The following is a 24,403-nucleotide window of genomic DNA, read 5'->3' as shown; positions in this document are numbered from 1 at the left end:
TATATATATATATATATATATGTATATATATATATATGTATATATATATATATATATATATATATAGTTGGAAAATTATTGCTGTTTTTCGATAATCTACGTAAGATTATAGAAAGATAAAAAAAGATATTTTATTACTTGACACACACACACACACACATATATATATATATATATATATTCATACATACATACATATATGTATATATTTTTTCTTAAATTAATACATATATATGTGTTTATAAATTATATTTTAATAATTATATTGTGGTAGAATCATCTTTATATATGCTTGCATGTGTGTGTGTGTGTGCGCGCGCGCGAGCGCAACGCGTATGTGTGTATACGATACGTATCAGGTCGCGATAGAGATTATTCGGAAGTCCTTGGATTCTTTAGAAAAGAGAGGTACAATATATATTATTACTATATTTTTTAAGCACATAAAAAAATATGTTAATTTCAAGAATTATAAGTTCTTAGCAATAAATGTGTTACATTATTGTAAATTATTATTTTAATCTAAATATATTCTTTATTTTATTATTGCATTTAAGAATAAGTTATTTTTTATGTTGTATTTAGAATTAAATTTATACACACATAGATATACATATACAAACATACATATGTGTGTCTGTTTATAAATTTTATTTTAATAACAATTTTATTACTACTTCAGTTCTGTTACCCAAGGATTGTATATATAAAGTTACAGGACAAACTGTGCAGAAATCCTCTGATTCTTTAGGAAAGAAGAAATTTATCACATTGAAGAATTGTAAGTTGTTGACAGTAGGTATGTATCTCTCTCTCTCTCTCAAAAAAAAAATTCATATTTATAATTTAAGGATATTACTTATATTACTATAACATATTTAAGAAAATTTATATAATCATAAGTTATATTTTAATATATTTGTCTTATTGTTATAGCATCTCCATTGCTGCACAATCATACACATCATACACATCATGTCATAGGACAGACCATGCAGAAATCCTCCGATACTCTAGAAAAAAAGGGTATGATATATATTATTAACATATTTTTTAAGAATATACATTGTATTATTGAATTTCAATTGAACTGTGTGAATCTTGACAGTGAGTTTGTCACACTGTTGTGAATTAATATTTATAATCTATGTATGTTATACTTATTTTATGTAATTGTTATACTTATTTATTATTATACTTATTATTATTATTATACTTATTATTATTATTATACTTATTATTATTATTATTATACTTATTATTTATTATTATAATACTTATTATTTATTATTATATTTATTATTTATTATTATATACTTAGTTACACTTATTTTATGTAATTCATTCAGCTCTTTACAGGGTGTCTCAGGCTCCCTTTTGCAATTTTTGTGGGAGCATAAAACGAATTGAGGTGAACATAAAAGTCCCATACCGTTTTGCGAAATTTGTAATAAATCTCGAGATATTAATTAAAAAAGATTAGTAAATGATCACGCACGATATATATGTACTGTAGTAGTGCTGTTTGCCGTTGTATACTTATACATTAGGTAAAACTGGACAAAAAAAGTTCTCTATGATTTTGCAAATGATAATTTATATATTTACACAGATTTTTAGATATTAATTAAAGAATATTTGTACATTATCGTACATAATCATATAACAATTTTCTTTCATTAATAGCTAAAAATCGACGTAGCTATTTGCAAAATAATAATGGATTTTTTTGTTCAATTTGACCAAATGTGCAAGCTTACAACAGCACACATCGCCACTATTCATTTATCATATCACGTGATTATTCACTAATCTTCTTTAATTAATATCTCGATTATTATTGCAAATATCGTACAACAATAGCAACATAGGAGTTTTATGTTCATTTTATATATATGTATATGTATATATATATATATCATTTATTTATTTGAATAACTATATATGTATATATATATATATATATATATATATATATATATATAAATTATAATTTAATAAATATTTTATTGGTAGAATCTCTATTGCGGTTGTATGATACATGTCATACCGCGGGGCGGGCTGTGCAGAAATCTTCTTTACAAAATTCTCTACAAAAAAGAGGTACAATATATTATTATTTTTTTAAAGACATAAGTAGATTATTGATTTAAAAAACTGATTTCTTGACAGTGAGTGTGTTACTCTTACAAATTAACATTTATCTAAGCATGTTACTTATTTTATGTTATTATTACATTTAAATAAATAAATATTTATGTTTATAAATTATGTTTCAACATATATCTTTTTTTATTTGTAGAGTTTCCATTGTGCAATAATACATGTCGGGTCGCCGAACTGGCTCAGCAGATATACTATGAGCCTCCACCTGTTGAAAATTGTATGATATTTTATTACTGTATTTTGTTAAGAGGATTATTGTCTAAAGATAAATAATCTTGTAATCAAATGATATGTTGCTGTGCAGATGGTTATGACTTACTAGATGACTGGCCAGATGAAGCAGTTTTCATACTTATTGATGCATATAAACAGCATGAACATTTATTAAGATTTGAAGAAGTTACAGTCAAGCAGTTCTGGACTATAATAGCTTCTCAGTTAGCCAAGAAAAATTATAATCCCACAGATTTTCAGTGCAGACTTAAAATGAAAGATTTAAACTATACTTACAAAATTATAAAAAATCATGCAAAGGATTTTAACAATCAAGCTTGGAAATTTTTTGATGTAAGTGGCAAAGTGAGTTTGGTGCATGTAATATATATTTGTGCTTTTTGACTAAGGCATGTATGTTGTATATTATTATGTAATGTTTCATATGGCAAATCAATATTTCTTCTGGCATACTGTAGGTTATGGATAAATTATTTAATAAACAACCATCAGTGGTATCAATCATTACATCGGACAACAATAACCCAAATCTATCATTTCCTAAACTATATATTGACAAATCATGTCCAACTTCACATGTAACAGTCTATGAGCCACCTTTCAAACGCAAGTATCATAGCTAAAATAATGTCTTTAGCATAATATAGTATAATATTATTCTTGTTACATGTCTGAATATAAGATAGATGTGCTATGGATCTTCAAGAGAAAGTAAATATTCTCAATTATAATATGTATTATAATTACAGGCGTAAAACAGGTAGGAGATGATAACTTGGGGCATACAATGCAGGATAGTTAATGTAGAAGAAAAAATTGAGTATAAGAAAATACAAGAGGAAACAATAGTTTGTCAAGATAAATCATACAGGGTCTTAGAATAAGTAATAATAAAGCATGTATTAATGTTGTTTTAAAAAAACTGAAGTTAACAATTTAAGTTTTTTAAATAGATTTATTGGAAACAATTGATATTCATGCAAAATTGAATGTACTTCCATAAATAGGTATTACAGTAAGTACTTTTATTATATAATATACAATACATTATGATTATATATTTTCAATCTGCCAACAGTATAATGTAGATATACTGTAGTATTTAAGGAATAATTAAAATAGTGTGTTATATACAACTACACAGGCTTGTGTGTGAAACAAACTGGAGAAAGTAATTTAAGGAACACATTGGAGAAAATAGTTTCTGTTATAAAAGAAAATACGCCAAATACAATAAGTCTATGAAGGTATACAAGACAATGGCAGAATAAATTACTTCATATTGTAGAAAAAACGTTTAATAAGTTTGAAAACAGTACACATGACACCTACATAACTTTGTGTGTATAATTATATAATTGTGCAATATATATGGAATTATGTACATATATATTAATGTAATTTATAGCTCGGAAAATATATCGTCATTTTTTGATGCATGCGCATCGTTTTTAATTATTTAGTAATTAGTTAAAATTATTTTAAAAATTAGTCATTGTAAAGCAACAATTTTTATCTCTCACTTGTCTCTTAAGCCCATTCTACAATTGCGTAAGCGTAGTCGTGAACGTAAGAGTCAACCAACCCGAATGTTTTATTCTCTGATTGCTTTACTCTGATAGGTTGTTGTAATCACTTACAACCACTTACCCACGTTCACGCAATTGTAGAATGGGCTTTAAGCTGATATTTCACGTGTCGTACGACAAGCTTTTTGGATACGTTCATTGGTTGACGAACAGAGAACCTAGAAATACTCTATTCGCCAACCAATAAACGTATCCGAAAAGCGTGTCGTACGACACGTGAAATAGCACCCTTATAAGAGATTTCTAAACAGTTTTAAAAATGTCATCAGCTAAAAAACAACAGTGTTGAATGCATTCTTTGTTTTCTAGTTACTAATCTTTTATTACATACAGTGATATATACGTAGTATGGTATGTATTATATACCGGTCTTATTCATAAGATACAATCCATTAGACGTTGCAAACGCTTTGAAGTGCTTAAAAAGAAGTCATGATTGATCTATACTGCGCTTCAAAACATTTGTAGCGTCTAAAAAATTGACCAATCACAGTCGATTATTCTTCTATAATTCGACTATGATTAGTCAATTTTTTACGATTCCGGTATAAGTTAACGGATTACGGCCATCATAGGGTACATTCAGATTCCCTACCCGGGTGCACTCTAATACTAGAAGTGCTATAGTATATGTAACATATACTATAGTGTTTCTAGTAATAGAGTGCACCCGGGTAGGGAATCTGAACGCACCCATAAACGTGCATTTGCATTATGCAACTGTGCAATTTTATTTGGAAAGACCTTTACGTTTTTTATGTGTTCCTAACCTTAATTTAGCTTGGAGGTTAGTTCGACATTGATCAGCAAAGTTCCGGTTTAATCGCCGTGGCGTATAGACGTGTTCGAAATTTTCAAAGAATATATCGAAGAGATCAAATAAATATTATAACAACATCACAATCAACGATGGAATTCTTAATTGAGTAATGACGTTGGAGCTATAACCTTTTGAGGTGTTTTTAAGCCAATATTAAAGGAAGGAAAGAAGGACATTGATCAGCTGATATTATGTATAAGTGAAAGGAACAGAAAATAAATAGAAATTAAATGTAATTGCTAGAATTTGTTGCAAAATGGATGTAATTTGGAATAAATATAAGTTACAGCATCCGCCGTACTTAACTTGGTGTATCAACAAAGATGCATTTGGTAAAGTATTACAAATGTGTATAATATATATCCATATAATATATATCCATGTGTATAATATATATCCATGTGTGTAAAAGATAAACATGCACGTAGATAAATATTACAAAACTCGAATGTAATTGTACTTTTATATGTATAATGTACATAATTATGTACATATATACAGTTATATATAGTATAGTTTGTCTTAAAAATATTAGGTATCAAATATTAATAATTATCTGCTTTCATCTGTTCATAGATGTTAAGAAATTTCTAGCTATGATTAATAGAGCAATCAGGGAGCTAGAATCAATAACTATTCTTGATCTGGAAGCTGCATTTTTAAGTCGACTAATTTATCGTATGAAGAACAAGTTTCGAAGTGATAAAGGCTTAAAAAGTATGGAGAAAGTAAATAGAGCTCTACTTAACTACTTGAATATGGCTTTGGTTGAGAGTTATAAAGATTTGAAGTCTTACATTCATATAGAAGATAAAATGCTCACTTTACCAAGTAGACAATTATTGGAATATGTACTTGTGAGAACACAAGGTTTTGCAAAACTTATGGAAAGAATAGAACAGGTTGCAAGATACTCTGGACATTTTCTCAAAACTAGAATTGGATTAGGTCATGCATGGAGCATTACTTTAATTGCTTATGCCAATGTTAGCAGGATTTGGTGAGATTATTATAAATAATTCGAATTGTAAAGCTCTTTTTTGTCTTGGTAATACAGCACCAATTTTTTTGCAGGTTCTTGTCAAGACAATTAATTAGACAGTGTTGTGTATGGTACAAGGAATTATATCAATATGTATCTAAGCTTCAGTATGTTGGTTTACCTTGGATTCCAGAGAATCAATCCTTGCCACATGATTTAGAACAATGGCTTTCTATAGAGTGGATGCATAATGAAAATATACAGTATGTCTGCAATTATCTAATATTTCAATCAATATGCATTGTAAAACAATATCTTATTATATTTTAGCACCTGTCATAGTGATATCTGGGATGATACGATATTCAAACTACTTAGTAAATATTCGGCTGAATGTACAGATGAAATAACTATTATTCCTCAATATAGTGAAACATGTGAATTGATTGGTACATCGCAAAAAGATATTTCGATTCATCATATATCAGAAAATAAAACTATATCACACATAGATATGGATGATGTTGGAGGTATATATACTAGCTAGTAATATTATAAGATACGACATTGTTGCACACACATATATATGTTTTGTACTACAGCTGTGTAATGTAAAAGATGCACAAAATTAAATTAAATTTGTATCCAGTCTAAATATTTCGACATTTTAAGCAGAAAGAAGAGAGGTTATGTTTTATAATAAAAACAAATATTTTATTCATGACAGATAAAACATATATATATATAACCAACACACAGAAGTAAAAGTATTACAACTGCTTATGGCAGGTACATATACAGTCGAAACTAAAAATTACGTATAAAATATAATGATATTAATATAATTTGTCACATTTACAAATCGCAATTAATAACAAAACGTAAATAGAATCTTAAAATTGTGATAAGACTTAGGCCAATAAATGTAAATTAGTCACTGTGTTTATTCCACCATAAATCAGTTATTTCAAATTACTTTTTGTTCTCTTTGCAATGCGTTCGTAATTTATTAAAGTTGGATTTTACCTACCCATAGATTGATGTTGATCCACCATTTAATTTTTATTTTACAGAAGTGATAAATCGAGAAGCTTTCGAAGCAAGTCTGCCGAAGGTACATGAACGTGACACTAAAACTTTCTCGATAAAAAAACGCAAACGTGCCCATATCAGCGATGATGTGAGAACGATGGAAGAATTAAAAAATAAGAGAAAGAAGAAAGGAACAATATTGAAAGACACAGTCGAGGTCAAATTGAATAGATCGAAACGACGAAAGAAGCATAAAGAAAAACTGTTCAGTAACGCAGATATCTACAAGACAGTTGTTGCGCCTAATGTAAAGGTAACGAATAAAATGAAAAAACAAAAGAGAGAACTTAAAGAAAAAGGTAGGACAAAGAAATTCTAATCGTGTGTGTAAATTTATAAATGTATACTATATGCATAATGTATATAGTATGTATATGTATATAATTTAAAAATCTTATAGTTTTGTATTAAAAAACAAATTTCTACAGATATAAACAATTGAAATCGTATTTCTAATAAAAATATAATTATTTGTATGCATGTGTATGCATTTGTGTATATATGCGTGCCTGTTGCCGTTTTACTCTTTCAGCGAGTTTAAATAATTGAAGATAATGTAATAATATATGCATTTTAAGGTGACGAGACACCGATATAAAATCGGGCGAAAGTAAAAAAAAAAGAGAAATTTTTCTATCGTAATCAAAGAATCGTAGCCAAATGTATATGCTGCTACGTAACACCTTTAATTTCACTTAAGCGGCATCGACAAGCGAATCATTACAAAAGGCCGAGGAAAAAACAGAGGCGACATCGGAATGTCTTTAATCGAACGGCGCGAAATAAAATAAGCATTGAACGATAATTGGTTTCTGCCGAGGAATTTTCGTCCACTTGAATAGATGTGTACTGCGCGGTGATTAAGCGTCATAGGCCGGGTACAGATGAATCGCATATCTTCGTGGTCTCATCCAGAACTTCAGACCGAAATCAGAAGAATGTCTCTTCCGCATGTTGTTGAAGCAGCAGGCACGGAACTGCCGTGTTCCACAGATGTCGGCGCATTCTCGCCCGCACTGATCGCAAGAGACCGTCTCGCCGAAGGACCACAGCGTGCACACTGCAAATATTAGTGCAATTAATTCTGGAACTAAACATTAAAACCGAGTATTAACGTACGAAAAAAGTATTAAAAACCGTAAAAAGTATACAAAACCGAGAATTAACGTACGTATTACACGTACGAAAAAGGAACAAACGTCATAATAATAATAATTTTTTTTTTAATGAAAGCTAAGAATTATATTTGGAAATAAACATTAAACTATATGACGTACGTGACGTACATTTCTAAACTAACAATAATTTTGTTAAAGGACTCTATCTACACAGAAATAACTTATAAATAATTCACAAAAAAATTCAGTATCATCCTGCGTATATAAATAAGCGACGATGTAATTAAAAAGTCGGAAGAGCAATCACACAAACACAAATATAATATAGAGGCTCAGTTTGAGATTGGAATAATTATTTGTATCACGCATAAGCAGACGTGAGAAAGTTTAGAAAATAAAACGCGAAAAAAGTTTCATACAGGCCTCCCCCTCTCTCTCTCTCTCTCTCTCTCTCTCTCTCTCTCTCTCTCTCTCTCTGTCTGTCTCTCGCCTCCCTTCTTCCCTCTCTCTCTCTTCTACCTCCACAACGCGTTGCATTTATGGATGTGACGACGAAGCTTCGATGTTCGGTAATGAATGTCAATCAAGTAATTACAAGTTACCTCATTTATATTACGCAGGCCAATGCATATCTTTATAAAACTTTCTTTAACTTCTAGAATTTTCATTCTAGGCTGTCATTACACACCAATAACTTTGATAGACGATCTTTTAATTTAACATCACCGCATCATAAATGAAGAAAAAAAATATTATGTTAATCTATTAAAGGTCATAACTGTAATGCAAGAAATTTTCCTATTACTCTTTTAGAATATTTTTTTAACATTTTTTTAAATTTTAAAATATTTATTGAAAAAAAATAAATTTAAGAATTATATTTTTTTTTCTCGAATGGAACGTCTTTAAGGGAGAAAGAAAAGTATTTCTTAAAATTATATTATTCCTAATAAAATTGTTATCCTAAAAATAGGATGTTCATAATATTTAATTGAGCATTTAGCATATTTAGTTGTATTTTAATATAATTATAATCTAGAAACACTATATATATGATTTTTTATACTTCGTTCCGATATTATTTGCCAGTTATTCATAAAAGCTAAAATTTGCGTTCTGTATCATCGACGATAAACAAGTTTTTTGTAATATAATTTTTTCTATTATTTCCGAAATATTATAAACTGCAGAGACATTGAACGATTAGAAAGCTATTCTTAGCATAAACTGCAATAGTCCGTCGTCCTCAACAAAGAGATCAACGCGAAATCCGACGATACCACTTCGTCTACGCTTACTGGTGGTGGGACGGTTGATCGGATTATCCAGTAAACACGAAAGAGACTATAGACATCGTGATTATCAGCCTCGTTTAGCATCCCTTTGAAATGTCAGCGATTTGTAATCACTGTACTTTATTACGCGCAATATTATACTGTATATTAATAAAGCGCAACCGGTAAGATTTGCTTAATTTAAAAAAAAGAGTATGTAGACACGTTAATATGTCATTATGAGAATCATACTTTAACATTTTTTATAAATAAACAAAATATAACACCAAATCATAAAGTTAAAGTTTCCCGACGATATCCAGCATTTTCTGAAGTATCATTTGGATGCAATTGATGAAAGAACATTTGCTTTAAAGTAAGAAAGGAATAGAATTTGTTGGACAATAAGTGGTAACTGATAGTTAATCCAGAAAGGATGAAATTAACGCGAGCACAGAGAAATACACTTATAAATGCGACTTGATAACTTAGGAGCGCCCACATTTATGTAATATGAACATTTTTATTACCTGCGAGGAAAAGCAGTATCCAGGTGCGACTCATTTTTGTGAAATATCCGCAACGGAGAGATGGTGCAACAGTAATTTGATTGATCTTGGTGATGCTGGTGGAAGTGGATGCTACGTTTTGAACAATAAAAAGTATTAGTAACAAAATATTAACATGTGAGAAATTTAAAAAAATGATCTCGCAAACGATTCCTCAATAAAATTGTTACAAAGTGGAACGAATTTCAATCGCTTGCGACTATTCAAAGTATCGATGTCATTCAGACGTACAGTTGTATAAGATGAAAGTGGAATATAATTTCGATCGCGTTAATAATGAAATTACATTGGAATATAGCGTCCTAAAACGAGAGAATAAAATAATATCATAAATTTGAGATGCATGTGAATTGTCCAGTTACGATAGTGAAAAATTTGTTGCGAGCGGTTACTTACCCTCTAGAGGTGAGCGTCGAGAAGCGAATGATAATCTTGTGGGGTACCGCCGCTTCTAGATATCATCCCCACCATCCAAGATTACCTCTTCCACCCCCGACGCACGCAATCGCCTTATCATTTCAATATAGCGATATATCAGAACGTGCTTGAAGTTAAGTTGCAAGCACAACAAAATCGTTTGACAATTTGATCGAGGTCACCGTACGGTGTGTCACATGTTATTATACTTTTGAAAAAAAAAAATATAAATAAATCAACAGCTTGTATTAATGGAATCTTGTTGTACGAGCCGTACAGAATAAAAATAGATTTGTTACACATAGTTTGACGAGAATAGTTCGAGAATAGACGAAGGAAAGTACAACTGGAATTAAATGCAAGTTAATTGAAATCTCTTTTAAAAATTCACACATTCTTTGCAGTATTCAGTGCAAAAAGAAGCGAGATAAAGAACATTATTCTTTATATATTCCGGTGCACATTTTGCAGAATATAAAATTTGTAAAAAACAACGAGAGAGAGATTACAAAATTGTGTGAAAACTTTGATGCGCAAATTTCAACAAAACTGCTAATAGGAGACATAGTAGTTCGTCGAAATTAACAGATGAATAAAATAATGCATTTTATAGTTTATTTAATGCAAATCTGAATTCTATCGATAATCGATAAATCATCTCTACTCAGACTACAACGTGAATGTGTTTTATTTTACTGTAAAATAAATATGAAAAGGAATGTGTAATCTTATTAATAGCGAAGATAAATAATAATAATCATAACACACACACAATTTTAGATAATAATAACGTTATTAAAAAGAGAAGCGCGTACTATTATTTCATCATTCAGCGCCAAGAGAATTAATACTTAAGCTCTAAAATTAGATTACATTAAATACCTGCTATTTTAACTTGTCAGCACTATTTGTAGCGGAGATTGAACTAATTTAATCCTACGTTAATATCAATCTGAGAATAGTAACGTAAAGGATATTGATAAGCAACTTCGCGCGGTATCTTCCTTGTGATACATTTGTGCGATAGGCTAGTAATTGCGCTGAAACATAAATACAGAAGATATAAATATATAAAATAAAGACAGAGATAAATATAGAAGAGATGTTCACTTAATAAATATTCTGTCATCAAAGAAATATAAACACGTGTGTGTGTATAGTACAGTTGCGTTCTAAAATTATAGTAAATTATTTAGTTTAATGTAATTTTGTTTAGTGGAGATTTTTCTAAGAGCGGTAATGGCATTGGAACGATTCGAACTGGGGTAGTAGACGATCCGTTCTCGTCGCTTGTACTCCGTTTCGGGAATCAACATCTCGCACTCGACTACCGCAGGATCCATCGTGTCCTCGACGATCACGTTCAGCGACACCCGAGGATTACTCTTGTACCAATCCGTCGAAGACTCACGATTGATCCCGCGATCGTTACTCTCGACACCTTCGACGTAGAGCTTCAAGGATGGTCGAGGTCGCGCACCCGTCACCACACAGGTTAAATTCACATGAGTCTTGTTGAAAGGATAAGTGCGTACGGTCATGTCGCTTTCTGGCACTGAAAACAAAGAGCCATGATTAGACCCCGAGAATGTTTCATTCTATTAAATAATAATTAAATAATTAAAAAATTGGTTATGATCAAAATAGTCGGTTTCGGAAATAATTAGGTCTGAATATAGAAGAAAATAGATGTTCTATCGACGCGAGTATAACCGCGACCGGGGTAAAATTTTTCGTAAACTTGCCATAGACGATCATCTTGGTCGAGTTGCTCGCCTCGTCCTGGAATGTGCTGATTGCGCACGTGTATTCCCCTGTCATATCAATGGTGACGGTCTTCAGTCGTATTACGGAACGCGAATTCGGGTCCCTCAAGTTCTCGACCGGATATTCTGCGAGACCCTTAATAACTCCGATGTCTTGCGGTGGCACTGGTAATATAAGTGCGTTTATTAAATTTATGTTAACGAAATAACATAATAATCAGTATATAAACATCAACTATTAATAACATAACATCATGTTATAATCTCTCACTCAGCAATTTAAATGCAGATAACGCGAGTGTTATGTAACAGATACATTGTAGCAAATTATAAGATTGATGTAATATTACTATTAGTTGATGTTTACTAGGGAGTGAAATTATGATAACTATCAGAAAAATACTTTGTTAGAGTTATATACCACGCATATTTTTTCGTTAAACTAATAATGAGAGTTATGTGTTATTAAATTAACTAATCATTTAATAATTTCTCGGTGAAAAAATATCTTTGCGTGCTTCTCGCTTGGATGGATTCCTGTGCGTACACACTGTAAGTACAGTTCCGACGTGTAACAAAGCTGCTGATAAATAAATTCAATAACGCGCGTGCGACGCGAGTGACAGACGTAAGTTATTATAAGATTGCGTGGGTAGAGTATCGGAGTGTAAATTACTCGGCGGGATCCATTGGTAAATCTGATATGCTTCGTGGAACCATTTGATTACAAGTCCATTTTCTTTGTCGTCAATCTCGTAAACGCAGGCGAGATCCACCGGTCCGGTTCCATTGCGAACGACGAGCGGCACGTCCAAGGACCTAATCGAGGAACCGCGGGCTCCTGCGAAACACAAAAACGCGGTATAGCACCCGTTAAGGTAATGAAAAAAAATTGTAATTTAAACAAGAGATTCGTGCGCGAATCATGCGATCGAGCTGTTCGGAAGAAGCCGTTCGAATTTGGAGTGCGGGCAACTTCAAACTGTTCGAGTTGCTTCTTCGGACAGATCCGAATGGTTTTAGGCTCGATCTCGAAGTTCGAACTGTCCGAATTGCTCGATCACCTGAAAATATCGAGCACACTAATAAAAAGAGACAGGTGTGGAATCGCGCATGATCGCACGATATATTTTCGAGAACAAATTCTGCGGCAACTGTTCGACGTCGAACGCTCATTCGGCGGAATTGTCGGGCTATTTTTGAGGTCGAAAGTGACCGTCGTGACGTCGTATTCGTCCCCGATCACCCCGATTTGCGATCGTGATGCCAACGAAGTTCTTCCAGACACTTCTCGATTCGAGCTGCGAGCTCGCGCGCGCTACACGACGTCGTTCGTGATTTTCGACGATGCCGTTCCAACCACTCACCCGAATAACACTCGAGCATTAAAAGAATAATTATCGAGGACGAGACCGTACGTACTATCGACAACATTCTTTCCAAGGTCCCTTTTCACACTGATGCACAATTAAATACGGCTCGTCTAACTCGTGTTAGCCGATACGATTCTGCGCAGCCCCATGTATCGCCTCCGTACAGTTGCCTCCGACAAAGACGTGTAGCCGCACGATGTATCTATGTAATGAACGCCAACTTACAGTGACATTAAAACAGTGTTATAGTTTCCACGCTCAATGTAACTGTTATTCCATATAGCACAGAAGTTTCAAAAAGCTTTCAGAAACATTGAAACCTTTCTGGGATCTTTCTGAAATCTTTTTGAAACTTTTGTGCTGTACGGGATGTACGCGTTATATGTTGCACTTACATTGTTGAATGAGAATTTTATCATTGGTATGTTATTGATAGTGTTATATTACTGGATAATGACACGGTAATAAAATCGATACTATATGAGTTCCTTCGTAGAATACGGATAAAATTAATTCTGAATTTTTCTGAAATGTTAGTATAAACGTCATGAAAGCACTTTTAACGTGTGGCAAAGTGCGAAGGGACGAGAGTCCATGCAAAGTGATACGCAATTTCAACGCAAGAACATTATTTCTTTATATATCTTTTTACTACTTTAAGCTAACCCATATAGCACAGAGAATTCAAAAAGAATTCAAAAGGAATTCAGTTGTATGTCATCAATTCTGAGTTAATTTTCAGATGTAAAAAGAATTCTTCAGAGTTCAGTTCAGTGAAAAGAATTCTTTTTGTATCTAAAAATGAACTCAGAATTGGTGACATACGACTGAATTCTTTTAGAATTCTTTGTGCTATCTGGGAAGAGCTCAACATCAAATCTATCGGTATATACCGAAATTCGATCGCGCGAAAATGCATAATCTCGACGAGTTTCTTTACTCATTAAAACGCCTGATGTAAATTAATTCTGCTAATTAATTCATAGCTTACAAAATTCGTTTCTCAATAGGTATGTTGTATTAAACTGTACTTTTTCAAATTTTCTGCATTTACACGTACGTTTTCAAGCTTGGAAAGCAACGAAAAGCAAACGGGACGAGCTTCTTTATCAATTATTATTCCGATCGTCCACCTATGTTTTCCACTTGGCGTACAATTACCTATGTAAACTTTGGAGTTGTATTTGAATAAATAAGTGCGTGTCCCTCTATTGATATTGGTTATGGAAGCTACATGACTACCTAGCGCCTTCAAAAGATAATTGAAAAGTGCTTGATTTCAGCAGATAATCGACGGTTGGTAATTCTGGAAATATAATAAAACCGTAGTTCACGGGTACTCCACAAGAGGTCTCACACCCACTTCTACCCTCAGATATCTATACTAGATTGTTAACAAGGGCTTCGAACGTGTGTCGCGTAAGATTTCCGGTTGCATTCGAGAAAATGGCAGCAGTCCTGTGTGACGTTGTTGTGATGTGTCACTTGTGTGAGTACTTACACGTACAACATGAGTCAACGTAGCCATTAAATTACTGTCGTAAAACCAAAAATGCCAGCATCTTATTGCATCAAAAATGTAACAAAAAAATAGATGGTATTGGACGTTATTTGCTCTGCTCATTTTCAACAAAAGAATTTTACGACTAAACATAATGAAAATATGTGGCGATAGCGGCCATTTTCTCGCGAAAACTATCGGACACAAACAGTTATCAGAGAGAAATTCCGATTTTCACGCTGTTTGATGCGCCATCTGCACCCATTTTTGAGACGGAACTACGTTCCCTACACCCATTTTCAGACGCTGCCGGTAAAGTGTCAATTTGTTGCGTGTCCATTCTATGCCTATTTTCTGGCGATTTGTGTCCGTGTTAAGCGCATAATTACATGATAAGAACATGGACAGTCCATGTTTTCAATCACGTAATTATGTACTTAACACGGACACGAATCGCCAGAAAATGGGCATAGAATGGACACGCAATAAATCGACACTTTACCGGCAGCGTTTGAAAATGGGCGTAGGGAACGTAGTTTCACCTAAAAAATGGGTATAGGTGGCGCATCGAACAGCGTGAAAATCGGTGTCGGCCAAAACGTATGGCGTGGCCGCTCTCAGGTTTCTCTCTGGTGCTACGCACCATAGGGCTGTGTTCCAAAATTCACTGCCAGCACTGAAAAGTTATAGTTTATTGGTCTGTTCTTTTCAGCTGCACTGCTATACTGGTGCAATAAGCTAAAGTGAAATAAAATATATTTGTCTCATTCTAAGTTATTGCACCAGTTCAGCAGTGCAGCTGAAAAAACAGACCACATACAATATATTACAATACAATATGTTACACATACAATATCTTACAATATATTATAAATTTTAGCGCTATAAATAATTTTGAAACAGCCTGTATGTACTGCACATGCATATTAAACGTAATCTCAGTGAAGTATCAAATTTCTAAGAAGAAGATCCTCTGGTCTGTTATTTGTTTTTTAGTAATTTCTCTTGAATATTTGTATCTGTATTTAGTAAATAATATTAACAAATACATTTATTAATACTGATTTATTTACTCGTCTAGTTTATTAAATTTGAATCCATTAGACATTCGCGTCCATATTCATATGTATCGTCTACATTACTGGGTTAGCTGCCACTTGTATGTCTCTGGCATGGATTCTTTGTTTGAATTCGTTGATTGCTCAATCCGCTCCTACTATTACTTCCAAAGTTTTGAATATTTCGCGCGCAGTCTTCGCACTATATTTCTACGTAGCAGTGCAAGACAATCTAAACAGGACACGTTTGAAACGTATTTGTTTTTCTTTTTTTTTTACACGTGTTATTGTTTGCTACAGGTCGTGATATCTAATACAGTGTTCCGAAATAAATTTTTGTTACAAGACGAATATTTCCTCATCGAGACGATTCTCATCATTTGCTTATTCAATTAAGTAAGTCATGTAAGAAAGAAAGAATGAAAAGTAATTCAGTACTTACAGAATATTTATTTTGTAGAATGAACTATAGAGGAAATAGAAGGCAAGACAATGATCGTGATAGATGGGACAGTCAGAATTCATCAGCAAATAAAATTAGAGAAGATAGGGCACAACCATATACCCCTAAGTGCTCTGAAAATGGAGAATGTATAATGTTTATTGATGCAAAAGATTATGGTAGACTTGTCGGAGTCGGTGGAAGTCAAATTAGAGCTCTGGAAGAGGAGACCAACACAAAAATTACTGTAAGTAATGAAGAATTATACAAGTGCTATTAATTAGATATTCAATGATTAAGTGTGTTGTTATTTAGGCTAGGAAACAGCAGTCAAATAACAGATGTATGGTATCAATATATGGCAAAAGAACAGTTCATATGCAGACTATCCAGAGAATAAGGGAATTATTAGGATATGCACCTCTTGAAGAAAAGAACTCAGGTCCGATTAACTGGAAAGAGGCTGAGAAATTATGTGTATGTTACATCCATAGTCATGCAAACATGATAAATTGTTGTTTATCTTATATTAATATTTTTTTTTATAGGATGAATACACAGAAGCAAAATGGGCCAAGTTTCCACCAATTATAAAGTATTTTTACAAAGAAGATCCAGCTGTTGCTAATATGTCGGAAAAGCATGTAGCTCAGTTCAGGAAGAATAATAATAACATAGAAGTTAGGCATGTTTTTGAGACTGAGAACTCGGCCAGTAAGATTAAAGTACCGAATCCTGTTGAAAATTTTGAACAAGCTTTTAAGGTAACATGAAAATCAAGAGCTTGTGTAGCACATGCAATTGTTGCTTCAATAGATATCTGTTTAATTTGACCTATCTGATTTAATATGTTTTGATGCAGGATTATCCTGATATCCTTCGTGAGATACGAAAACAAGGATTTCAAAAACCAAGTCCTATACAATGTCAGGCATGGCCTATTCTATTGAGTGGTCATGATCTTATTGGAATAGCACAAACTGGAACTGGTTCAATTATTTTTGTCTTACGTTTTACGTATATGTAATAGTGTATATGCTAACGATTATATTTTCAGGAAAAACTCTTGCCTTTCTACTGCCTGCTCTTATCCACATTGATGGGCAAACTTCACAATCAAGGTGCAAAGGACCAAATGTTCTTGTTTTGGCACCAACAAGAGAACTGGCATTACAAATTGAAAAGGAAGTAGGAAAATATTCCTATCACGGCATTAAAGCGTAAGTTCATTTGAAATAACTTTTGATATTTTTATATTGTTATTATGACTCCTGAGAACTTTGGGTACGCATATGTTCGTTTCTGATGGCAACAATCAAATATGCGTAGCGAGAGGTCAAGAATCTTATTTTATATTAGCATTAGATGCTTTAGGACAATATAATTTTTTTCTCATAAAATATACATAATAAAAAATGACTTCAGGGTATGCGTGTATGGTGGTGGAAATCGCAAGGAACAGATTAATATGGTAACAGGTGGTGTAGAAATAGTAATTGCAACTCCCGGAAGATTAAACGACTTGATAACGGCAAACGTCTTGGATTTGTCCTACGTAACGTACCTTATCCTCGATGAAGCCGATCGTATGTTGGATTTGGGTTTTGAGCCGCAAATTCGTAAAGTTTTGCTTGACATACGACCTACTAGACAAACAGTTATGACAAGGTATATGTTTATATATATATTTATAAACTTCTCCCTTTAATGTCTGTTTTTCCTAATTTCGATTAAATTTTAATCCGAGCTTAAAATCTATTCAGACAAAGACCTAAATAAAAACTTAAACAAAGGTTAAGGTTTAATCGACGTTGGTAGAAACAGTCATAAGGCAAACTTTTGAAAAAAATAATTTCCATGCAATATGCAATTAATAATCATGACTATTAACACGATATTTTATTCTGTTATTTATTAGTGCTACATGGCCTCAAGGTGTGAGACGTTTAGCACAATCATACATGAAAGATCCGCTTCAAGTATTCGTTGGATCGCTTGATTTAGCGGCAGTTCACACTGTAACACAGACAATCTGTTTGATTGATGAAGAGGAGAAGATGGATATGGTTAATGGCGTTTTAAAATTTACTCACCATTCACTTTCATAATCACTTTTATCTAAAGATGTTAATGAGATGAAATGCGTTGTAGATGTTTGATTTCCTTCGACAAATGGGTCCCGACGACAAGGTGATAGTATTCTTTGGCAGGAAAGCCTCGGTGGAGCATGTCTCTGCTCTATTAGCTTTATCGTATATCAATTGTCAGAGCATTCACGGCAACAGGGAACAAGCGGATAGAGAGCAAGCGTTAGAAGATATGCAGACCGGACATGTTAAAATTCTTCTTGCAACGGACGTGGCTAGTCGAGGGCTTGATATCGGTGATGTTACGTATGTTACATTGAAAATTTCATATAAAAAGAAAGTATATTAAATCAGTAATTGAAATGTGACTTATCCATTTCTACCGAGTCAGTCAACACTAGTAGGATTTTTAAATAAGTCTGAATAAAAAATATCGCTAAAAGCTGTTGTTCTCATTTCAGACATGTACTGAACTATGACTTCCCACGAGATATAGAAGAATATGTTCATAGAGTCGGACGTACCGGACGCGCGGGTCGCACAGGCGAAAGTATTACTTACATGACGAGAAATGACTGGTCTCATGCTAAGGAACTTATCAAAATCCTGGAAGAAGCGCATCAAGTCAGTAAATTGCAGAGGGGGGGGGGGACACACTCTTTCTCTCTTGATTTTGTTTTTAAAAATCTCCCATCATTTATACATTATAGATGCTTGTTTTTACTTTAGGAGGTACCTGAGGAATTATATAAAATGGCTGAGAGATATGAAGCGTGGAAAAACAAAAAGGCACAAGAGGGGGGCAGAAGAGGAGGAGGTTTCAGTGGAGGTCGCAATCGTTATAGAAATTGGTAAAATCTAATTGATCAATAATGCGATGATGTGATTGACACTATGTAACTTTAAGGTTGAGAAACTTTATGTACTTTACGGTTAAAAAACATTATTATTATCAAAGTACAAAGTACAAAAAGAAAGACAATCCTCATTTTATGCATAGAAGAGTTCTTACGCGATACATCGCGATTTCTTTTTTTATTTAGATTGTACGATTTCTCAGAGGAGACAATGGAGTGTTTATTTTTGTATTAATCGCCAAAGATAAATAGGTAATTTAGATTTAGTAGTTACAGCACTTCATTAAGGTTTCAACTTTAAGATTAGCAGTACCACGTTTTAAGGAGTGGCGTATGCAATTGATACAACGAAATACATTACAAATCTTTGTATTATAATGTATTTTTAAATCAAACAATTCTAAATTATTATATAGTCAAATTGGCGATATATATAATCCTGTCTTACAAAGTTAATAGTGTGCAATTAACGGTAAATTTAAATACAAGCTAAAATAGGATTTTCACAAATTTTGTAAAGACATAAAAGAAGTTTATATTAATTTCGCATTGCGTCTATTTTTCCACAAAACGTACGCTTATTCTAAAGTTATTCTACTTATATTTGTTTATTCAGATAATTTTAATTCATTAACTTTAAATACAATGTACTTCTCTATTTATAAACGACTGTTAGAGAGAAATATATTGTTTCATTTATATATGTTTAAAATAAAAATAATAAATAGCATCATAAGTTTCTTTAGTAAAGTTGCCAGAGTATTAAATTTGTTTATTAAAAAATACTCTATTCCTAAAACATACATTAGATGTTTACTGTGATATACCCAACAATATAAGGCAGAACTTTTCTCACGCTATGTTATTCTTATTTATTTATTACATAGGTGCATGAAGGTGTATGTGAACACAGAATTAGATAGAACTAGATACAGAATTTAAATCAATCATGGCACAAATCTTGAAAATAATTTTATAATGTTAGTTAGATTAATTGTACCTGTTCTAATAATAATGTATCCAAGTTCACATATTTATCACTAAATTTACTACTTATTTCCAACAGTCTGAAATAGCCTGCATTAGCATCTATAACTATAAACTTATATATTAAATTTTTAGTTTTTGTATTGAAAAAAATGTATACTTTGCTATATTAATATAAAATATTTAAAAACACAAATTAATAAATATATTAATTTTATAATAGTAAGAAAGTTTATTTTTTAAATACGAAATGTATAAAACTGCAAAAAGGAAATTTAAAAATAACAAAATATGTATGTCGAATCTGCGATTTAGCTGTAAACTTTAAAGTTCCGAGTTTTCGTGTATTTTTCGGCGAAGATTTTGCCGCTCGGGGATGGTGTTGAGAACGCTATATCATCCAGTGACATCACGTAACCGTAGAAGAATTTGGCCCTGAAATATGCGTTTAATTGGTTTGTATTGTAAAGGTTAAATTAATAACAGTGAGGGATTTATCCACACTATAATATTTGTGTGTCTCACCTCAAAGTATTAACGAGCTTAGTGGCTATGCCCTGCCTACGATGACTCATCGCAGTCCAAACTACATTGATACCGCATTTCGTAGGCGTACTTTCAGCAGTGCAACAATCCAATTCGATCAGCTCGGGAATCATGCGATGTGCCGTTTTAATATGCTCCGCTACTAACACTCCGAGTACATTCTTCTCGCGTATATATAGGAAGACCTAAAGGAAGATACATTTTTTCCTTCCAGATTTCCCTTAAAATTGATACAAACATACGTATACTAACTTTCTTGTTTTCATAGTCCGACAGCTTCATATCCGCCAATCCTAGATCTCTATCTACAACAGCCAGGATGTCCGACACTTTTTTCCAGTACTGTTTAGGATCATTCGGCTCCACCAGGATTACTCTGCTCGACGTAAAAGGATCTTCCGACATGACACGTTCGTTTTTCCATCCCTATTGCAATAAAACATTTATATATCATCATATATCTTTAGAGAATTAGTTCAGATTCGAAATTTTTTAATAACATAATAATGAGATACAAAAGATGTGAAAGCTTACTTGGAATCTCAAAGTCCGTATGCTATTGTGATAGTTCAAGTGAGCGTTTTCGTCCTCTGCATCGCCCAACTGATACACAACATTGCACTCTGGACACTGAGTAGCACCGAAATGTTTCTGACCAGCATCCAACTGATACTGATCTTGTCCGCCTTTCACAGATAGCTGCCACTGCGTGCTTTTCTTCGTCGATTTACTAATCCCCTCAGTTTGCCTGAAAAAGAGAAAAAATATGTACTTCATTGAACCAAATTAATTCCCCGAATTCACCAGCGTGTATCTCGTAATACCTACTTAGGAAGATCAACCTGTGCAGTGTATCCTTTGGTAAATAATGGGAAGTATCTTTTCTCAGGCTCCTTGTTAGTTTCCGCGGGATTGTTGTTGTTCTCTGTATTGTTGAGCGAAAGATTGCCAAAGTTCGTTAGGGAAGTAACGTCCTTGATGTTCATTGTCGAAGCCATGTTACTGAGTTCACTTGCAGGAGACATGATCGCGTCTTGTGGTAACGTCGTCGACTTCAATGGGGAAACGGTGTTCGTGATCAATGTCTCCATCTTATCGTAATCGTCATCCGCCCAGTCGTCCTCCAGTATCTTCAAGATGTTAGCGACCTTGTTTTTCTCCAACGTGGCTTCAACACCTGGCTCATCCACGGTGAGATCGGTGGCGTCGTAAGGGACATCCGTAAGGGCCTTCGCTCCTTGCTTGTTGCGCCCGTTCGTCGAGAAGCCGTGTTTTTTATTCAATTGGATCTTACCATCTGCGACTTTCAGCTTGATCTTTTTGTTCACTGTTACCGTAGCGGCCTGACTTGATCTGATGGTCTTGAAAAACCGTTTATTTTCGTCGATCTCCGGCGAAAAAGCTCTCTTCGCAGTCGTGTTCGCTTCCATTACCGGTTGAAATTGTTCCGCGGATGGACTCTTATTCTCTTGATTCTCGCTTGAGACCTCAGCATCCTGCGCGAGTTGCTGGGCCTTTTTCTTCAATGCCTTCGGATTCAGTTTAGACTTCGGTTTCTTGATACCGTGCCACACACCGACGTTAATCATGCCAAATCTCTGCTTCTTCAATGAACGTCTGCTGCTGCTGCTCTGTGCTGGTAAACTCCGTCTTCTCTTCATGTCATTATCCCTGAAACTGTTAACAACAAAAGCTCGTTCAGACTTTCTGTTGTTGCTGTAAAACGTTTTTGTGCTCAACGACATATTAATCGCGGAAGCCTCTGTTTTCTTTTCTTGGAACAGTGCCGCACGTGCTCGAGGCGCCGAAGTGTCGTCCGCCTTGAAAAGCTTCGCTGGAGTTATCAACAGTTGATCGCGTGCGTGTCTCTTCAACGTGTTTTCCTTTTGCTCGGGAGAGATGTTTTCGTTCGCTTCAAGCGTACCAAGAGACTTCCGTCTGTGTAATTTCGGCAACAGCGCTGATTTCGTTATAGAACCCAAGGGTGTGATCAACCTGTGCTGACCAGGAGTTCCACCTTTTCGAGGCGTCTCCGTGATACTCTGATTTTGAATTTCAGTAGCGAAGCTTCTCTGAGGTGTATCTGGTATTATCTCATCGGTCATTGCACTCATTTCTGAGCATTTAGGTGTTAATGATTCCATAATCTGCTTGACTGGAGAAGGCGACATAGATTTAGGATAGTTATTAGTTGCTGCGTTACACCTCGGTGAGTATCTAGCTGCTCTGCTGAGTTTCTTGAGCGAGCTGAACGATGTGTAATCTTCCGTATTACGCCCATTTGGTATCAAACGATCCCAGGAGAGAGATGTAACAGGTAAAGAAGGTGATTTTTCAGGTGTCGCGAGAGGAGAAACAAAATCTCTGCCTGGAGAACTCTCACAGCTACTTGGGCTTCGATCAGTAAGAGCTAGGGGTGACATGGGTCCTAAATCTGAATCTTCCTCTGAGATCACTTCAATGTCTCTGTTGTAACTTGAGTCTTGAGACAGGTTCTTCTTGCAAGAACTGCCACTAGGTGCAAATAGACATTTCTGGGCACGTCGTGGAGTACAGAGTAAATTTGTTTGATCATTATGCATAGCCATTATTCATCAAGTCCTTGAAGTAGTCGCTTGAAACAAAGTTTCTCAATTAGAATAAGCAATATGTCAATCAAGATATTAATCTTCTTGTATTAGATTTAGATCCATATCAATTGTTACAATGATACTTTAATCTAGTAATATCCAATTTTGACATCAACAAGAATATAGTTACAATCATCTGTCTATTGTCTTTCTATTGATGTTTCATATTTTTTTCAGTATGTAGTGAATTGTAATATATTCTCACAAATTGTAATATATTCTCACAAATTGTAATATATTCTCACAAATTCTTCTAAAATGCATATATCTTATATATATTTTTAACGATAGATTCTTACTAAATTTAACAAAATTGTTGTTTGCATTTTGTTTAGTTATTCGCATTAAACATAGTAACATTCATACATTTAATATTTATATATGCAAGTAATATTACAGTTTAATATAATTAAAATTACTTTGTGTTTTATGTCTGAAGAATATCTCAGAATATCTGGAAAAGTTGTTTTTTTGTTATAGGAAATAGAATTTCACGTAATAACAGATGAACTAACCTGGATTGAACAGCAATTTGAATAGCAAGTTCGCGCGTATTCAAAAGTTGTGAAACTTGATGTAACGTTCAACTTATACTCGTTATAGGTTCTTGCTTTTTGGATAAATAAATTCGTTACTTTCACACAGATTTACGTGCAAAATTACACTGAAAAACGGGCGGGAGAAACATGAAGGAACAGAGGGCTTATATTTAACAACGGTTATATGGCGTGTGTTAAAGCGCGCCGAGATTCGCGCATGCGTTACAATTGCACGCGCGCTCTTAAAATCAATGGCTGCGTTCAGCAGAGAAAGCTGCTTTGCATTGTAAAATTCGTGAATCTGATTGGTACATGCTCTTGGATTTAACCAAAATTAAGAGCATACACCAATCAGA

General features: G+C 33.6%; 5 protein-coding genes across 14 annotated transcripts in view; 3 read left to right on the top strand and 2 right to left on the bottom strand.

The window, feature by feature from the left end:
• The window catches only part of LOC116842735 (nucleoprotein TPR-like), an 11,048-nt gene extending 7,242 nt beyond the window's left edge, over positions 1-3,806 (top strand). Inside the window, exons 25-31 of the mRNA XM_032812371.1 lie at positions 683-799; positions 937-1,026; positions 2,017-2,103; positions 2,303-2,383; positions 2,471-2,733; positions 2,859-3,006; positions 3,150-3,806. Of these exons, the coding sequence (XP_032668262.1) occupies positions 683-799; positions 937-1,026; positions 2,017-2,103; positions 2,303-2,383; positions 2,471-2,733; positions 2,859-3,006; positions 3,150-3,202 (839 nt within the window). The 3' untranslated portion in view covers positions 3,203-3,806. The remainder of the gene's footprint in view (positions 1-682; positions 800-936; positions 1,027-2,016; positions 2,104-2,302; positions 2,384-2,470; positions 2,734-2,858; positions 3,007-3,149) is intronic.
• An 852-nt stretch (positions 3,807-4,658) lies between these two features.
• On the top strand, positions 4,659-7,688 carry LOC116840829. The gene is made up of 5 exons (XM_032808081.1): positions 4,659-5,141; positions 5,386-5,809; positions 5,884-6,054; positions 6,122-6,321; positions 6,865-7,688. Exons 1-5 carry the CDS (start codon positions 5,066-5,068, stop codon positions 7,200-7,202), a joined length of 1,209 nt encoding a protein of 402 aa, XP_032663972.1. The 5' UTR covers positions 4,659-5,065; the 3' UTR covers positions 7,203-7,688.
• A 2,117-nt stretch (positions 7,689-9,805) lies between these two features.
• Positions 9,806-14,960, bottom strand: LOC116840836. Of its 8 annotated transcripts, none has more exons than XM_032808120.1 (9): positions 14,461-14,960; positions 13,092-13,602; positions 12,704-12,868; positions 12,007-12,192; positions 11,523-11,816; positions 11,144-11,301; positions 10,241-10,353; positions 10,076-10,146; positions 9,847-9,916 (listed from the first exon to the last, which is right to left on the bottom strand). In XM_032808120.1, exons 2-6 carry the CDS (start codon positions 13,201-13,203, stop codon positions 11,198-11,200), a joined length of 861 nt encoding a protein of 286 aa, XP_032664011.1. In that variant the 5' UTR covers positions 13,204-13,602; positions 14,461-14,960; the 3' UTR covers positions 9,847-9,916; positions 10,076-10,146; positions 10,241-10,353; positions 11,144-11,197. The 8 variants fall into 8 exon arrangements, with proteins under 8 accessions (XP_032664018.1, XP_032664011.1, XP_032663984.1 ...); XM_032808093.1 differs by having other exon boundaries at positions 10,241-10,469; positions 14,461-14,959; XM_032808157.1 differs by having other exon boundaries at positions 10,241-10,469; positions 13,395-13,602; positions 14,461-14,954.
• LOC116840807 (probable ATP-dependent RNA helicase DDX43) lies at positions 12,759-20,075 on the top strand. 3 transcript variants are annotated; one of them, XM_032808031.1, is made up of 12 exons: positions 12,759-12,905; positions 16,260-16,355; positions 16,420-16,648; positions 16,717-16,878; positions 16,950-17,165; positions 17,264-17,390; positions 17,459-17,621; positions 17,827-18,069; positions 18,320-18,467; positions 18,553-18,794; positions 18,950-19,112; positions 19,218-19,343. In XM_032808031.1, the coding sequence occupies exons 3-12, from the start codon at positions 16,421-16,423 to the stop codon at positions 19,341-19,343; spliced, it is 1,818 nt and encodes a 605-aa protein (XP_032663922.1). In that variant the 5' UTR covers positions 12,759-12,905; positions 16,260-16,355; position 16,420. The 3 variants fall into 3 exon arrangements, with proteins under 3 accessions (XP_032663922.1, XP_032663911.1, XP_032663930.1); XM_032808020.1 differs by lacking the exon at positions 12,759-12,905 and adding an exon at positions 15,742-15,877; XM_032808039.1 differs by lacking the exon at positions 12,759-12,905 and having other exon boundaries at positions 16,044-16,355; positions 19,218-20,075.
• Positions 20,076-20,192: 117 nt separating this feature from the next.
• On the bottom strand, positions 20,193-24,250 carry LOC116840804 (N-acetyltransferase ESCO2). Its single transcript, XM_032808006.1, has 6 exons — positions 24,024-24,250; positions 21,707-23,492; positions 21,413-21,626; positions 21,131-21,304; positions 20,858-21,063; positions 20,193-20,767 (listed from the first exon to the last, which is right to left on the bottom strand). Exons 2-6 carry the CDS (start codon positions 23,464-23,466, stop codon positions 20,644-20,646), a joined length of 2,478 nt encoding a protein of 825 aa, XP_032663897.1. The 5' UTR covers positions 23,467-23,492; positions 24,024-24,250; the 3' UTR covers positions 20,193-20,643.
• Positions 24,251-24,403: the final 153 nt, after the last annotated feature.

Source organism: Odontomachus brunneus, unplaced genomic scaffold (genome assembly GCF_010583005.1).
Source record: "Odontomachus brunneus isolate Ranch 3 - 2012 unplaced genomic scaffold, Obru_v1 Obru_scaffold_002, whole genome shotgun sequence".
Lineage (NCBI taxonomy): Eukaryota > Metazoa > Arthropoda > Insecta > Hymenoptera > Formicidae > Odontomachus > Odontomachus brunneus.
This window is presented reverse-complemented; position numbering and strand designations above follow the sequence as displayed.

Coding starts and splice junctions, on each gene's coding strand:
- LOC116840829 (XM_032808081.1), top strand. CDS start 5,066: ATGGATGTAATTTGGAATAAATATAAGTTACAGCATCCGCCGTACTTA. Junction 5,810..5,883: donor GCCAATGTTAGCAGGATTTG/GTGAGATTATTA, acceptor ATTTTTTTGCAG/GTTCTTGTCAAGACAATTAA. Junction 6,055..6,121: donor ATGCATAATGAAAATATACA/GTATGTCTGCAA, acceptor ATTATATTTTAG/CACCTGTCATAGTGATATCT.
- LOC116840836 (XM_032808120.1), bottom strand. CDS start 13,203: ATGAGCGTTCGACGTCGAACAGTTGCCGCAGAATTTGTTCTCGAAAAT. Junction 12,869..13,091: donor AGTGTGCTCGATATTTTCAG/GTGATCGAGCAA, acceptor TGTGTTTCGCAG/GAGCCCGCGGTTCCTCGATT. Junction 11,817..12,006: donor GACCAAGATGATCGTCTATG/GCAAGTTTACGA, acceptor CTTTGTTTTCAG/TGCCAGAAAGCGACATGACC.
- LOC116840807 (XM_032808039.1), top strand. CDS start 16,421: ATGAACTATAGAGGAAATAGAAGGCAAGACAATGATCGTGATAGATGG. Junction 16,649..16,716: donor AGACCAACACAAAAATTACT/GTAAGTAATGAA, acceptor GTTGTTATTTAG/GCTAGGAAACAGCAGTCAAA. Junction 18,795..18,949: donor CTTGATATCGGTGATGTTAC/GTATGTTACATT, acceptor TTCTCATTTCAG/ACATGTACTGAACTATGACT.
- LOC116840804 (XM_032808006.1), bottom strand. CDS start 23,466: ATGGCTATGCATAATGATCAAACAAATTTACTCTGTACTCCACGACGT. Junction 21,305..21,412: donor TACGGACTTTGAGATTCCAA/GTAAGCTTTCAC, acceptor TTATTGCAATAG/GGATGGAAAAACGAACGTGT. Junction 21,064..21,130: donor CGGACTATGAAAACAAGAAA/GTTAGTATACGT, acceptor ATCTTCCTTTAG/GTCTTCCTATATATACGCGA.